Source organism: Orcinus orca, chromosome 11 (genome assembly GCF_937001465.1).
Source record: "Orcinus orca chromosome 11, mOrcOrc1.1, whole genome shotgun sequence".
Lineage (NCBI taxonomy): Eukaryota > Metazoa > Chordata > Mammalia > Artiodactyla > Delphinidae > Orcinus > Orcinus orca.
In genome coordinates, this window is record NC_064569.1 from 3253058 (window position 1) to 3269812 (window position 16755).

At 51.8% G+C, this 16755-nt stretch overlaps 2 protein-coding genes across 6 annotated transcripts in view; one reads left to right on the forward strand and one right to left on the reverse strand.

The window, feature by feature from the left end:
- The window catches only part of B4GALNT3 (beta-1,4-N-acetyl-galactosaminyltransferase 3), a 256857-nt gene that overhangs the window by 233393 nt on the left and 6709 nt on the right, over positions 1–16755 (reverse strand). The window lies entirely within an intron of this gene.
- SLC6A13 (solute carrier family 6 member 13) overlaps positions 6633–16755 on the forward strand; it is a 36234-nt gene continuing 26111 nt past the window's right edge. For 2 of the 5 annotated variants that reach the window (XR_004476439.2, XM_049694842.1), the window contains exons 1-4: positions 6633–8413; positions 8819–8966; positions 9668–10093; positions 12783–12989. Coding sequence is in view for 4 of the 5 variants with exons in the window: in XM_049694842.1 (XP_049550799.1) it covers positions 12788–12989 (202 nt within the window). In the remaining variant the exon portion in view is untranslated. Of the gene's footprint in view, positions 8414–8818; positions 8967–9667; positions 10094–10332; positions 10376–12782; positions 12990–16755 lie in introns of those variants that run through there. The other 3 variants (XM_033404203.2, XM_004279128.4, XM_033404204.2) reach the window with 3 other exon arrangements.

Here is a 16755-nt window from a genome sequence, read left to right on the forward strand (position 1 = left end):
AGAATCCACCTGCCAATGCAGGGGACACGGGTTCGAGCCCTGGTCCAGGAAGATCCCACATGCCGTGGAGCAACTAAGCCCGTGCACCACAACTACTGAGCCTGTGCTCTAGAGCTCGCGAGCCACAACTGCTGAGCCCGCATGCTGCAACTACTGAAGCCCACTCGCCTAGAGCCCATGCTCTGCAACAAGTGAAGCCACCACAATGAGAAGTCCACGCACCACAGCGAAGAGTGGCCCCCGCTCGCCAACTAGAGAAAGCCTGCGCACAGCAACGAAGACCCAACGCAGCCAAAAACAAGAACATTTTGATGGGGTTAGAGAAGAAGGTGGAATGAAATGTGAAAAATTCTGGGCCCATGTAACAGAAATTGAGGTATAGAATGCTTTCTCTTTTCTCCTTTTTTTTCAAGTCATTCCTTTCCAAGTGACTGACAGGCAGTGCCTTGATGGTTACTAAAAGCAGCTGAGGCTCAGTCCCCATCAGCCGCAGGCTCTGGTCCAAAGAGCAGACTGTGAGAACAAGGCGGCAGGAGGGGCGGAGCCGAGTCCTTAGCCTGGCTCTGGGGCAGAATAAGGGGGCTGTGAAAACCAGGGTGGAGAGCCCGTGGGGTGAAACTCCTTCCAGCAGGCCTGCCCCAGGGAGACAGGAAGGAAACCCACAGCTGTCATGGGGGAAGCATCCCATGGGTACCAAGGAAGAGTGGGAAAAGAATGAGTAGTGAATGACCCACGTTCAAATGGTACAAGGGGGATTCTCACTCTGTTGCTTCGTTAAAGTACCAGCATCGCTCACAGAGCAGAAAGCCAGCACGATTCTTCTTGAATTCATGTTTTAAAAATGCCCTCAGCCTGAAATTACTACACAAGATGGTGTTTTTGTGAACTCGGGAAGCTGCGTGCAGGGCTAGATCTAGGTTTTCTAGGACCTGAAGTTTAGTCAATTGTGGAGGCCCTCCTTATGCAAAATGGTGCATAATTAAGAATTCAAAATTAGCCACGGGATTGGAAGGCACCCTATGCAAGGGAGGGGCCGTGAAGCTCAAGCTTTATTAACTTTACTAACTTTCGTTAACGGCACATCTGCCTCTGCTGGGTGAAGCAGGAGGGTCTGCGCGAGACCTGAGCTCAAATCCTAACTGTGTATCTTAGTAGGTTTGGAACCTTGGGCAATTTGGTTCTCCTTTTGGAAGTTCTGTTTCTTACCTATAAATCAGGCATGACACCAGTCCTCCTGGGTTGTCAATAAAGACTAAGGAAGAAGTATGTTGAAGTGCCCAGCAGTGGCCATCACTGCAATATGGATGGCTTTCTATGGTGCTGCGTTTCGGTGGGTATAGCTGTTGATGAAGAGGTGAACACTAATTACTGTAGTCATTATCTACAGCGCTAATTCTTAGAGACTGAGAAAAATATCTTCAGTTCATTCAAATGTTTCAAGTACCTGCTGAATGGCCTGAGTGCTCTGAGACTTTTCTGTGTCCGGGAGGGCGCAGTGTACTGTCTTACAGAAGCTCATTCTAGTGGTGCTAGGTCTGGACTTTACTCCCTGCTCCTCAGAACTGGGACAGTGATAACTGTTGGAATGACTGGAGTTACTGGGAGACAGACTTTGGACAGGTCAGGGAGACGTGGAATGAGCAGACCGTCTCTTTTCTATCACAGCCTGAGCTCAGCTGTGGAAGATTCAGAGCTGAAGGGAAACCAAGAGATGACGCAGTCTCACTCTCTTATCCCACGTGTGAAAAACGGGGGGCCTGAGGGGTGGAGTGGATGGCCCAAGGTCGTCAGACCCAGGACTGAATGGTGGCTTCTGCCTCTAGGATATACACTGTTTTCATCACACCGAAATGTGCTCTTGCCTCATTTTCCATTTATGCCCTTTATTTCTGCCTTTCCCCCCACATTGGTCGCCTTGCAGAGCTCACTGCCCTGTTCCAATAGTCACTTCTTCAGGCTTCTCCCTGGTAGTCCGCTGGTGTGTACAGAGGGTTCCTCAATTGCTGAAATCGTCATCGCTGGAAACCAAGAACTGAGTCAGCAACTCAGCCACCGCTGGAGCAAACACAGCCCAGCGCGTCAGCAGGACACGGCTTGGGGGAGTCAGGAGGACGTCCTGGATGCTGCAGCCTGACGGGGATGTTTAGCGCCTGGAGAGCGTCCAGAGAAGAGAGAAGGGAACAGTGGGTGGGGTAAGAAATAAGGGCTCTTAGGAAAGATGAAAGGGTTTGTGATTATTTATCTTGGAGAGGAAAAAGCTGAGAGTCGGTTTCAAAAAGAGTTTGAAATATGAGACCAGCTGTAGTACATCTTCCCTGAGGACAGAATGAGAAATAGGGAACAGCAGTCAGAGGATTTAGGCTACAGAGATTTCTGACTTTAGTTCCAACTCCACGCCCAGTGGAGTCATCCAAGGAGCCTCAAAAAACCTCAGTGTCCAAGCTACACCTCAGGCTCTGGCTCCAATCTTAAGGGTTGGGAGCCAGGCAGCAGTCACTCTTTCATGCTTCGCCGGTGATTACAGCGGGCAGCCACGGCTGCGAACATAGGCTAAGGGTGACGGTAAAACTCCTAACTGCTAAGGATCGTGTGATTTGGGAGGGGGACATGGAGTGGGGTGTGTGATCTGACCTTCCTCCTTGCAAATGACGTCAGCGGATACTAGACTCTTAGCTCGTCTGAGAGCCAGGTTTCGACGTGGGAACTTCTTCAGATGCAGTAGCTCCAACCCTGGTTGTGCATTAACAGCACCTCGTGGGGCTCGGAAAGTACGAGGGATCTGGACCCCAGCCTGGAGGTACTGGCTCAGAAGCTCTCAGGCTGGGCCCAGGCTATACATTATACATAAGTTATGGACAGTATGTATACATAGCCAGCTAGCTAGACAGCTGTGTATAGGTAGTTACACGCAGCTCTCTATACATTCTACAGCTCTGCAGTGATTTTGCTGCGGTCCGTGCTGAGAATCACTTTCCAGGGAAGGATCACGTGCTCCTGGGTTAGCTGTCCCTTCCGTCGGCAGGCGCGCTGTGAAAGGCACTGCACGTGCGATAGCATGAGCTGCATGATGCCTGGGGAGAAGTGCATGCTCACCCCCGCCTCCTCCTTCCTCAGTTTTCACATGCGTATCCCACCCCGGGGTGGGAGCCTGACATGGGTCAATCAGTAGGTGTGTCCAGCACCATGGTGTTCCTTGGAATAGAGAAAACTAAGCTTTCTCCCTTAAGGAGTTCACAAACTCCCGCAATGGAACCAGTTAGAGAGCAACACAGGAAGGACTAAGGGCTGAATTAAATGCACAGAAGGCTGGCTGAGAGGGGGGGCAGCTGAGAGCTGCGTGGAGGGTGTGGGGTGTGAGCTGGGTCTTGAAGCGCCAGGAGGGGCTTGGAGGAGGGAGGCCCGCGAGACAGGAGCAAACGGGGTACGTCGAGGAAAAGCGTTTTACTAGAGGGGGAACTAGGGTGGGTGGGACCAGATTACCACGTGTGTGGCCATCAGCCATGACGTAAGGACCCTTAACAAAGCAGGTGACCCCTGGAGCAGGTGGGATGCTAGTGAAAAGGGGCGTCAGCAACGCCAAGGAGCCTGTCCTGTTACCGTCCTTCCCTCCTAGTTGATACGAGGCCACTCAAACCAGGCTCCACCAGACTACCCATCAGTGCTCTGCCATTCCCGATCCCGAAAAGCTTACGTTTTAATCTTGTGGAAGAATCAGGAGGAAAATGGCCCAGTGGCGTCCATCTACTCTAAAATTTTAATGGAGGGTGTAGCAGTGTTACCGATCAGCGCGCGTTCTTGGCCTTCCCCAGTCAGTAGAAATTGACAAGAGGCCAGACAAGAAACTCAGGCAAGGCTTTACTGGGGCCCCTGCTGCGGCAGAGAGAGTGAGAACAGGTTCCCTTGCTCACCCCCTGGGGGGTGTAGGGGCGAGGCGAGCTGGTTCCTTATATGGGGTGAGGGTAGGGGTGTGTCCAGGGGTCGGGCTGGACGGGCGGCTTAGGTGTTTTGCCCACCCCTTTCTGGTGTTGAGAGCAGGGGGCATGCCCAGTACCCTGCTTTTGCTCCCGCCCTTCGGAAGTGGCAGTTGGGCTTTTTTGGTCTTTTTGTATCGTGTTGTCCATAATTTGCCCCAGCTCTGCAGGCACGCAGGTATTTTTAGTCCCTCATAGTTTCTTTGTTGCTAGAGGAGACGTCTCTCCAGGTGCAAGCACTGCAGCAGAGGGTCCCAGGTGCCAGGTCCCAGCCTGTCTCAGCAGCAGGCAATAATAAGAGTGAAGAAGGATGACACTGGGCTTAGTCTGAAGGCTGGAGGATACAGGAAGAGAGAAGAGGCGGCCTGTGGCCAAGGCCTTGAGCAGAAACGTGGGATCCCCCTCCCCCACGAGTCACCACCTCCCACCCGCTCAGCTCAGCCCTCTGAGTGCATGGCCGCTGTGGCTGAGGGAAGAAAAGGGGCCCCTGACAGCTGGAGATGGGTCGGGCCCTGCCAGCCAGGCCTTGGTGCTGCCAGAAGCCGGGCCTGGTTCCACGTCAGCACCAGACAAGGCCACGTGGTTGTGGTGGATCAAGAAAAAAAGAAGCCCAGTCAGTGATCAAAGATGGAACAAAGACAGAAACGTGAACGTGGTCCAAACCCCCAAAACGAGCCGGCACCCCATGCTGGCTCACGTGGGTGACTGCTGCTTCCTTACCGATTCCAGGTTTTAGCTTCACTTCATTCCTCCTGCTTTTTAGACAAGATTCATTAAGAAATCCAATCATAAAATATCCCTGCTTCCAGGGACTTCCCTGGAGGTCCGGTGGTAAAGAATCCGTCTTCCAACGCAGGGGCCGTGGGTTCGATCCCTGGCTGGGGAGCTAAGATCCCACATGCCCCGCGGTGCGGCTTCCAGATAGCGTGCAAGCCCAGAGCCATGCTCTGCTCCCTGATCCCTCCTCACAGCCACCTGACACACTGATCTCACAATAGACCCTTCCTTGACGGCCCCTCACGGACACACGTGGTGGGCATCCTCCCTTCAGCTGCGACTAGTAAACCACAGGTGTGTTCCTGGTGGGCCTCGGCTGGAGGTTGCTGGCACGGCACGTTTGAAGGGGCCCTGTGGTTTTTTTGTTCAGGGAAACCAGGACGGAGAGAGCTCTGTGGTCATGGCCCCCTTTGCCTCCCCTCTCTGGACTGAGAAGAGTCATCAGCAGGGAGAGACGAGAGACACCCATCAGCTAAGCGATCAGGCATCAACATATGTCTTGCCCATTGCGAACTCCTGCAGTGGTGTTTAAAAATGTTTAGGATGAAAGACCCCCAACTACTGATGTTTTCAAGCATGAATCTTAACATGCTGTCCCCTGGCCCTAATCCCTCACCAGAGCTCTGGGCTTGTAGACCCCATTTACCCTGGTGGCCAACCGTTCATCAGCCTCAAGCTTCCTGCCGGGATTAGTGACATGAACGTTGCAAACTCTCCTCTCTCTGTGCTCTGAGAATCAGGCAAGGAATCAGGGTGACAGGATCAGAAGAAACTGGATACAACTGGAAAAGAACTACAATTAATTTTCTGGAGTTAAAGAGAAGGTATGATTTCCTTCCCTCGATAGGAGGGCGGAATGGTGGGGGAAGATTGCAGAACACACTGGGATTGGAATGAGTCTTCTCATTAGATTTTAAGAATATTCTTCAGATCTGATGAAGTTTTCAGTGAAAACAACATTTTTCTTGTCATTTCATTATTCACTTCTATCCTAAGAAAGTACGTTTAATCCCAGGGGGCAGCCATAGGCCAAAAAAACACACTGCCGGAGCTGTTCTTCTTAACCTTTATTCTTGTCTTTCTCCCCCTGGGGTTAAACTGTAGCGTGGAGCATGGTAGGTAGAAGTAATGGACCTCAGAATCCTACAAGGCTGAGTGCAAATTCTGGCTCTACCGTTTTCTAAGTTGCGTGACCCTCGCCAAGTCATTTAATTCTCTCTAAGCCTATGTTTTCTCATCTTTAAGATGGCCATAGTGGCAATCCCTGTTTCACAGGCTTGTTCTGAGGATAAGATGGGATGGTGCGTGGATACGTAGCACTGGGCACAGTGCCTGGCACCTCGGAGGTGCTCGGGAGACATTAATCATGGTGACGATTGATGTTATTAATGTTCGGTGTCATGAGTTTTATTTATGACTTGGGCTTATAGACTTTAGGCTAATTGTCCTATCTGGAATCAAACACAGCACAAGAGAACACATCACAGTAACAGCCATGGTTCCCGAGCGTGACATCAAAGCTTTTCACAGCAGAGGCAAGGACTTGGCACGACAACAGTCAGGACCACATCATCTTTTTTAAAAAGTTTTCTTTTCAGTTAATTCCGGACTTACAGAAAGGTTGCAAAAATAGCACAGAGAGTTTCCATACACCCACCACCCATCTTCCCCCCGTGTTAACAAATCATGTAACTATTGCATCGTTTGTCAGGATATTACCACCGGTAGAGTACGATTCAACTAAACGTAAGACCGCTTTACGTCGACATCCCTCTCTGTTCTGGCATCCCATCCAGGACTCCACCCAGGACCCACGCTGCACTCAGCTGTAATTTCCCCTTAGTCCCCTGTCCTGAAGAGTTCGTGGTCAGTTGTTTTGCCCAATGTCCCTCACTTTGGGTTTGTCTTATGTTTTCTCATGAGTGAAGTACATTTTTGGCAAGAATGCCACAGAAACGTTGTGTCCTTCTTAGTAATTGTCTCACACGGTTCAGGATGTGGATACTGATGTCTTGTTACCTCGGTCACTCAGTTCAGGTGGCTTCTGCCACCTCTACTGCGTTCTGCTTGCTCTCCTGTGAAGTTCCTATCTTCCCTTGTAGTTAATAAATATCTTGGGGAAAATACTTTGGAACTGCGTAAACTCTGTCCCTCTCGAACTTTCACCCACTGATTTTAGCATTCATTGGTGGGTCTTGTCTACAACAGTTATCATGGTGATATTTGTCTAGGGCTGATTTTCAATCTCTCTCTTTCCTTCTGCATTTATTAGTTGGAATTCCACTGTACGGAAGGGCTGGCCTTCCTCCCCCATTTATTTATTTAATGGATTATTTAGTTATGTTAGTGTGAACTCGTGAATGTATTTTATTCTTTGGGGACCATCGTCAGGACCATCGTCATTCACTTTTTTGCTCAAATTGTTCCAGTTTTAGCAAACCGTGATTTGTTGTTGTTTAGTTCATTCCACTTGCTCCTTTCTTCCTTTTTGGTGTGATCTTTGAAAAGAGATTAAAAAGGTCAACAGGGATCAGAAAGGTCCCTCACCCCTGTGGTTAAACGAAACTATGCCCATTAATTTACAGGATCTCCCGAGGAGAAGACCGCCCCCACAGGCCACTCCCTTGGCCAACCCATTCCAATATTGAAACCAGTGCTGCTCGGAAATATCCTTTCTGAAACGAATCAAGCTCCTTTGAAAATTTATTTGCTCTTGTTTCACTCCTAGGAGAGACCCAAAAAAATTGTTGGGAGACTAGATCATGGCATGTTGGCATCTAAAAAACCCAGGGTCGGGCTTCCCTGGTGGCGCAGTGGTTGAGAGTCCGCCTGCCGATGCAGGGGACGTGGGTTCGTGCCCCGGTCCAGGAAGATCCCACATGCCGTGGAGCGGCTGGGCCCGTGAGCCATGGCTGCTGAGCTCCGCAGCGGGAGAGGCCACAACAGTGAGAGGCCCGCGTACCGCAAAAAAAAAAAACCCAAACACACAAACAAAAACAAGAACAAAAACAACCCAGGGTCAATTTGATAGAAACCAAGGCCTCCTAGTCTGCTTCTCCAGGGTCTGCCTTGTTTCGTAGATACGGCTCTGGGAGGACAGACTCCAGTCACCCTCACTAACGATCTCAAGTGCGTCTTGAAACTTAGCAGCCTCTTGAGAAGGGAGCCTTGAACGCTGATTCTAGCACTGTTTCCAGTTCCCGGACCCTGCACCCAGGAGACCCAAAGATGCTGGTGACCCGAGGGAGACAAGGCTTGTCCTGCCGGACTCGTGCTCGACCCCAGACAGAGTTGTGAGGAGCTGTCGTGCGCGCTCATCTATCAGGGTTCTCACACTTCTTTAAACTTAGTCAGCCTAGGCAGGGCAAAAGACCTACCGCATCGCTCCTGCTTTATAGAGAAAAAGAAATTGGAGAGGAATAAAGCTTTGGAGAGGAACGAAGTGGCAATCAACATGGTAACGTGGCAGCAGTTATGCAAAAATAATAGGATCAACAAGAAAAACCAGACATTGCCTAGTACAGGAGCAGCAACTCAGAACTGACTCAGACTTACCCCACTGATCCTGGACACTGGGATCCCAGAGGCTCCCCTGCGTCAGGACACAGGAGGGCTGAGAAGCATCGCCAACAGCTGCGCGGCATCCGGCTTCTCAGAAGACCTCGGTAAACCTCAGTTATCCGGTGACTTTAGATTACAAGTGCCAGGTCATTAGTGAGTACGGCTCGCTGATAAGTAAGGATGGAAGTTAATTGCTTTTGAAGATGGACTTTTTTGCATGAGTTTGCAGCCTTTCTCAGGAAACCCTTGTCTATTGCTTTGCACACTTAAATTAGACAGATGGATGGTGGTGGGGAGAGGGAAGGGGCGGCAGAAACGTTAAGAATAATCATCTCCACGAGGCTCCTTGGGTGTTTTCAGGATGTGCTTCTGCGTCCTAGATGGGGGATGGGGGATGAGAGGGATAGAAACTGCCTTAGAGTCTCTGATTTACCCTCCTCACTGGCACATCTGTACGATCCCACTCAGTCACCCCTCATACCCCCTGACTCATTCCTTCTGTCTGGCAGGAGCCGGCTTTGCTCAGGGGTCTCTCAATCCCGTCCCCTTCAGGAAACTTCCTCGCTCACCGTGAATACTTTCTTAAGGGTAAATCAGGGCTTGCTGTGTGTTAGGCCCTTTACTCAGATCTCCTGAAACCTCCCACAACTTTGCAAGGTAAGGAATATTCTCCTCTTTCTTTTTTTTTTAATTTTTATTTTTTATTGAAGTATAGTTGATTTACAATATTTCAGATATACAGCAAAGCAATTTGGCTATACATACACATATGTATCTATTCTTTTTCAGATTCTTTTCCATTATAGGTTATTACAAGACATTGAGGGACTTCTCTTGTGGTGCAGTGTTTAAGACTCCATGCTCCCAATGCAGGGGTCCTGGGTTTGATCCCTGGTCAGGGAACTAGATCCCACATGCATGCCGCAACTAAGAGTTTGCATGCCATAACTAAGGAGCCCATGTGCCGCAACTAAGGAGCCCTCTGCTGCAACTAAGACCCGGCGCAACCTAATTAATTAATTAAATTTTTTAAAAAAGAACACTTAAAAAAAAAGATATTGAGTATAGTTTCCTGTGCTATACAGTAGGTCCTTGTTGGTTATCTGTTTTATATATAGTATGTATATCTGTTAATCCCAAACTCCTAATTTATCCCTCCCTCTCCCCTTTCCCCTTTGGTAACTGTAAGTTTGTTCTCTGTGTCTGTGAGTCTGTTTCTGTTTTGTAGGTAAGTTCATTTGTATCATATTTTAGATTTAGGATATAAGTGATATCCTATGGTACTTGTCTTTCTCTGTCTGACTTACTTCACTTAGTATGATCATCTCCAGGTCCATTCGCTTCTCCTCTTTCTGTAGGTGAGAAAATAGGACTCTTGGAAGCTGGACACCTTGTTCACGGCCTCAGCCTGGGAAGGGGTAGGAGCAGGACCCAGACCCTGGACCACGGAGCCTTGGAGCCCGAGCAGCCTCCACGCACTCTGCACATCCGCCCTGGTGGGGCTGGGGCTCCGATGACTCCACCCTCCGCCGTCCTCTTCCCCATCTGTCAGCTCTTGTGCCCTGATGGGGGTAGGACTTCGCTTTGCTGTGAACCTTGACACTTCCTTTTCTGTGTTGGTGGAGACAATTATTTAAAAAATCAATTCTAGCACATTATTTAAAACTTCAAATAATACTAAAGCTTAAAAAGCTTTACTTCCTCTCCTGACCCCAACCCCACTCTCCAAACGTAGCCACTAATAACCGTTCGGCGAACACTTCTTCAGACTTTTCTATATGCAGGTAAGTGCAAGCGCGCTTGTGCACGTGTGTGCACGTGTGCGTGCGTGCGTGTGTGTGTGTGTCTGTCTATGTGTGTCTCTGTGTGTGTGTGTCTGAGTGTCTGTGCGGAGCGGAGCGGAGGGGGAGGGAGCAGGGGACAGAGGGCGGAATGTGGGCGGGGTCAAGTTTAGAATTACAAGTGCCCGAGGAGTGGGAGCCACACTTTAAATAGGCAGCACCTCCCTTTCCCCCTGGACAGCTCTTCTCCCCTCTGACAGGACCTCTGGTAGCAGCTGCGCTGAGGTTGGTGCTGTTTTCTTCTCTTTTGCTCCTGCTTCTGGGTCTCAGACTGTAGGTGGGTAGGATTCACGGGACCTACAGTCAAAGGGTTTTGGGATCCTCTCCTGGAAACTATGACATTTATGTGTCATGTGCAAAGACTATATGCTATTGTCTTGACTTTCTGGAACTTCAGTGGCCGCTGATTTAAGGGCCAATGTGATTTGGAGAAAGAGACCAGACGGAGAGGAAAGACATTTGGGTTTACTTCTAAGAAAATCAAGGCTCTCTTTTCTGAGACAAGATTGAAAGTTGAAAGAACATAAAACTTTTGACAGGATTAAAAGAAAATAAAAATTTGAGTGCCTGTTATACTATGAAGTGTATATATATATATATATATATATCCTCATTTAATCTTCATGGCTAAGTGTATCCCGTCACCCTCGCTTTTACAGACGCACAAACTGAGGCTCAGAGTAATTAATTCACTTCCTTGAAGTCGTGTGGTCTCTGGTGTAGAGCTATGATTTGAACCCAGGCTTGTCCTTCAGTCGCACGATGCTGCCTCTGAGGACTGGTACCCAGCGCGGCTAAGGGACCCAGGGGTCCCTAGGGGTCTGTTCTTCTAGGGTCTGGGGGAATGGAGAAGTGAGGGAGACAGTGCTTTATCATTGGAAGACATCCATCAGCCCCAGAACCTGCACAAGACATGAGGAGACCTTCTCAAAAGGACTGGGGAAGCTTCTGAGGGCCAGCTGCTTGGGTTTCTCCTTCTTAACCCACAGTCTTTGAAGCCCGTTCATTTATCAAATACGCAATATGTTCCTGACCTCCCTCTGACTTTCTGGATCCCTCGGGGAAGCCCCGCTGGGAAGGCAGAGCCACAGGAGAATCTGTTGGCCAGTTGGGGCTCCTGTGAGAAAATTGTGTTCATGCGAACTTTTCTCGGGGAGTAGAAAGAAGTGCGTGTACCCACTTCTCCAGGGAGGGGGCGGCCGTATACAGTCGGGGATGCTTACGCTAGACCCACCAGCCAGTATGACTGCGGGAGGTAAGTGAACAAGCAAGGCAGCGTGGGCCCAGGTCCCGGCTGTGCCACACGGCCGCACCCGTGTCACCCAGCCTCTCTGAACCGCAGCTTCCTGCTGACAAAGCAGAGGGAGTACTGCTCACGTCTCAGAGCTGTGTGGATTGAACGAAATGACTGTGTAAAGCACTTAGTCTACAGTAGCTGTTCACTGAACGTGGGCCACATCCAATCGCATCCTCAGTCCCAGTACGAGTCTAGGAAAGGGCCAGGAAGGGTGTAGCACTACGGCTCTGTATTCATTTTATGTTGCCTTCTCTACTTAATAGAGTCGTGCACCGGCCACCACCAAAAAAGAAAAAGAGCCCAGAGTTCGGGACTTCCCTGGTGGTCCAGTGGTTAAGACTCTGTGCTCCCAGTCGGGGACGGGGGCACGGGTTCGATCCCTGGTCGTGGAACTGAGATCCCCCATGCCGTATGTGCGGCCAAAAGTTAGCTCATCTTACGCAGAGTGCTTGGTCCCACTCAACCACTCTCACCCCCTTGCAGGGATCCAAAAATACTGACATTTATTTTCCTATTACAAAATAAAACATGTTCTTCGATGAAAATGTAGAAAATATAGATAAGGAAAACATGCCTATAGCCCATCCACTGGTGGATATCCTAATCTTCATGCATACAAATGCTTTATAAGGTATTTTCCCAGCAAAATCATGTCATGTGTGCTATTTCCTAACTTTTCACTTCACACATTGTGAACAACTTTTCATTTCACTACACTTTCTTCTGTAACACATTTTTTCATGATTCTATAGTAGTCCATCGTACGTGCCTTAATTTATTAACCTATTGACCATTTCTGAACATTTATATACTTTCCAATATTTGGCTGTTATAAACAGTGAACTTCCTCAGTGCTGAATCTTTACCAACCATCACAATTATTTCTTTAGGGTAAATTCCCAAAAGGGAAATTGGTGACTTTGAGGATACATTCAACTCCTATCCTTGTGACTGTCCCCATACATGGAATGGAGAAACTGAGGCACATGCTAATGCAGACGAAGCTGGCTGTAGGGTGGAAGGGAGAACTCCGACAACCTGGGGCACATGAACACCCCGTGTCCACAAGCCCCACCCAAGGAACCTTCTAGGGGAGCAGTGTCTGTGGCTCAGGGTCAGCACTTTCTTCCTGACACATGAAAGGGGTATATACTCTCAGCAGCTGTTACCCAGCCTTTACCAGCAAGAGATGCTAAGGAGGACGTGGATCTGCGGACAGGAGTAGGATTCATCTCTTCCAGGGCTCTATTCCCTCGGGAAGTTCCTGGCGAAGGAAGGGGGCAGCTTTCCTTCCAGGCTTCCCAGCAGTAACGGAGCGCCCTGCTTGTTTTCCAGGTGGAATGGATAGCAGGGTCTCGAGCACAACCAGTAATGGAGAGACAAAACCAGTGTGCCCAGGCATGGAAAAGGCGGAGGAGGCTGGCGGCCTGCAGCGGGGGCACTGGAACAACAAGATGGAGTTCGTGCTGTCCGTGGCCGGGGAGATCATCGGGCTGGGCAACGTCTGGAGGTTTCCCTACCTCTGCTACAAAAACGGGGGAGGTGAGACCCACTGCGTCACCCTCGCCCCCCCCATCCCAAGGCTGTCTCCATCTCACGCACTTACTGCCCTCTGGGGAGTCCCATGGACGCAGAGGATACTGGAGCTGGAAAGACCCTCAGGGCACTGCAGGAGAGACACCTAGACAGAGGGGCGACTTCCTGGGGGGTCCCTATTGTGGCTTCAGAGAAACATGGGTATAGGCTGGGAACCAGACGGATGGGAGTTTGGGTTCTGCCTCTGCTACTTACGCCCTGTAATCTCAGGCAAGCCTTACCTTGGGAGCTCAGGTAAATGCTGTAAACGGAGATAGTTCTACCTGCCCTTGAAGGCTGTTGTAACGCGTAGAGGTCACGTGTGCAAAGGGCCTAACGAACGGTAGCTATGCTGAAGAGGATGTCGGCACCCAACTGTCCCATGAGGTCTCGAGACTCCGTAGCCGTGACTTCCTGTCCTCCCCCTGCTCTGTGACATGTGTCCCCCCATGTGTCACCTTTGATACCAGTGGCTCTTCCTTTAAGATTTTCCCACTGAAATGTGTGTGGGGGGAGCATGAACTCTAACTCTTTCCTGCGTCTCTCCTGCCTCTCATTCTCCGCCATTCCAGGCGCTGCAGCCACTCCGCTGCCCCTGTTGCTGGTCACTTTCCCACCGGGGACTCTCCTTCAGGCACTCCTGGGCCTCTGGGGAGCCCCAGACGGATTTGCCGGGTGCTGAAGTGCTCTGGCCAAGCAGTGGGCTCGGAAGGTCCCCTCGTTGGTGGGTAGAGCTTAGCGGGGCTGGGCTCCCAGGGCTGGTTTTATGGGAGGCTGCAGCCTGCGCTAGAGGAGGGGAAACGCCAAGGTGGGTCACGGGGACAGGCCGAGGGGGTGGGAGTTCTGTGGGCCACGAGGCCTGGAGGGAACCCTAATGCCACACCTACCCCTTTGTGGGGTGTGGGGGCCTCCGTGTGTGAGCCCAGTCTCAGTGGTTTTGGGGAGACGAAGCCCACGATGCGGGGTGGAAGAGGGAGCATGGGAAGAGGGTGACACACAGATGCTCTGAGCCCATAGTCTTACTTTCAGGATTGTGGCAACCGGGGATTGGCCGTGGGGTTGGAGGTTAACTTGTATTTTTCCAGAGGGGTGGGAATGGGCTGATGTGTTCCCTCTCCACAAGACTTCCTGGCCGGCAGCCTGAAGCAGCAGGACTTTGCTTGGCTGACATTGCGAGGGAAGGAGGGAGGTCCCGACCCAGCCCTGGACCCTCCGCCGGCTTGTTCAGACATTTAGGCCCGAGGGCGGAGGGATGGGGCTTGTCGTTCAGGGAGGAGAAGGAGTCTGGGGGCTAAGCCGGGCCTTGGGGCTCCGTGTCTGGAACCCGGTAACCAGCTTAGCTCCTCACGCGGCAGGAAGGTCGGGAGGTGAGCCGCTTTCCCCAAGCCTCTCAGGAATTGGGTGAGGGTGGCTGGGGAATTAGCAGGAGTGGCACGAAGAGGTGGGAGGGGGGTCCCAGGCTTGGTGCCAGCCACTGGGCTGAGGAGGGCCTGGGCAGGGCACACGGGGTCATCCTGTCGAGGGGAGGCCTACGTCTGAGCTCCGCCTTGGGGCTCTGTGTAGGTTTGTGCGGCCCAGGGAGGTGTGGCCGTGTCTCGGGGGAAAGGCAGGCCGGGAGCAAGCGTGTCCACGGCCCCTGGTTCCTCACGTGGGTGCTTCTGGGGGAGCAGAGGCAGGAGGGTGGCCACCTCGTGCCCGGGAAGAGCCTGCCCTCCAGCACGCCGGTCCCCACGAGCCGTTTCGGGGCTCACGGAACGGTCCGCGGAATCCTTAGGCCACCACCCCGGTCTCTTCCCCGATAGGGCACAAGGCCTCAGGCTTCCTCTTCTCTCTCCTTGATGGACAACAGCAGCTGGAGGAAGTGCTCGGAGGGGCTCTGGGGCCGGGGCCGAGGCTGATGCCCGGGTTTGCTCTGAAGGGCATGAGTCAGCCAGGGCCACCGGGTGGACACGCGGGAGGCGCCCCTGCCAGTGTGAAGGGGACAAACCCGGGACCCGTGTGGCCTGTAGAGGGGCCCAGACAGGCCCGCTTTTCCGGGTTTTGGTGTTCCCAGAGGCTCAACCTTTCTGTCCCCTTTACCCCCTCGTCCCCTCCCCCCAGAGCACGGGTCCCACACTTCATCTCGCCACCTTCTCGTCTCTTTGTCGAGAGGGGACAGAGGCCTCCTTATGACAGGACCCTTCACTGCCGACATGGGGAAGGGGGTGGGGAGGACAGAGACCGTCTAGGTTGGTTTGACCCCATCCTCCTGCTTTAGTGATTTTATTTAAACCCGTGGTTCTCAGATTGGGGCTTGGACTCCTGGGGGCGAGAGGGACGTTCTGAGCAGCTTCTGCAGGAGGGTGCTGGGGTCACGGGTGTCATCAGCCTGCTTTTTTCTGGGCCCTTCCTTGAACTTCATAGCTGTAAGTAGCCACTTTTGTGCTTGGCTGGGGGGATAAACTCGGGACTTTATTATCATTAATGTTTGTTTGGTGGGGAAGTCAGGGAGGAAAACGTCCCCAAAGCGCAATTTCAGTTCCAATCTAAAAATATAAGTGATATCTTCTGCGGTTCCTTCCAGCTTTAACGTTTCGTAGATCCTAATAGAAGTGAGTCCCGGAGCAGGGAAAAGGCTGAGGCAAGCATATGATAGAGGAACAGGGAAACGGTGAAACACTGTAGTCGAAAACCAGAGATGCTGAGAAAGGGGTACCAAGAAGCCTGTCTAAAATCAGCGTCCATCAGGAGACGGGTGCAGGGGGCGCCCGCCTCAGCCACCTCCTAGATAGGCGCCCTCCCTGCCGTCCAGGCCTTGTGGCCAGTCTACCCCGAGCACCTGCCCGCCCCCCTCCCCATGGCTTTCGACAGTCAGGCCAACCAAGCCCGGACTGTGTCACCCAACGACAGTGACTTACTGTGGACCCACCACCTGCCAGGAATTATTCCGAGTTGTTGTGATCATCTATAAACAGAACAGACCCCTTCCCTGTCCTTGTGGGGCTTACACTCCTTGTCTGTCTGTGAGAGACAGACAATAAACAGTAAACACAGTAAACAAGAAAATTACACAGCATATCAGAAGTTCCTGAGTGCTACAGGAGGGGGGCTGCGGGCGACCACACTGAGAACGTCAGAGTGAAGTCTTGCCGGTGAGTGAGAGCTGGCCACGTGGATATTAGGGAGAAAGTGCTCCAGGCAGAGGAAACAGGTGTTAATGGCCCTAAAGCAGGAGGTTGGCTGGCGTGTTTGGGGAGCCACTGGAGGGGAGTCACTTTGCGGGGGCAGGTCACCCAGGGCTTGTCAGCCACTGTGAGACTCTGGCTTTCCCTCCAGTGATGGGGAGGCGGGCCAGGGGTTTGAGCAGAGGGGCCAATCTTACACTTGTACGCTGTCTGGCTGCTGTGTTGAGAACTGATTGCGGGGGACTAAGGGGGGAAGCAGACTGGTTACAAGGCTAAGAAGCTTGGAGTCTCCTTGATGTCCTTCTTTCTCACATAACTGGTGGCTCTGCCCAAATACCCAAGTCCTGGCTGCTTCGGAACCTGGGCCTTCAGCCGAAAGCCCTCCAGCTCCCTGGACCCCGGCTACCGGCAGACTGAGTTGCCCAACACCCAGGCTGCCTGGGGCTGGAGACCCACGTGAGGCTACCGCAGAATGTACCACAGCTGGACCTCTCAAAGCCGGGATCTTAGAGGGAAGGGCCATAGCCAAGTAGAGCCCACCTCTGGATGTCAGGGAGAGGGAGCATGGG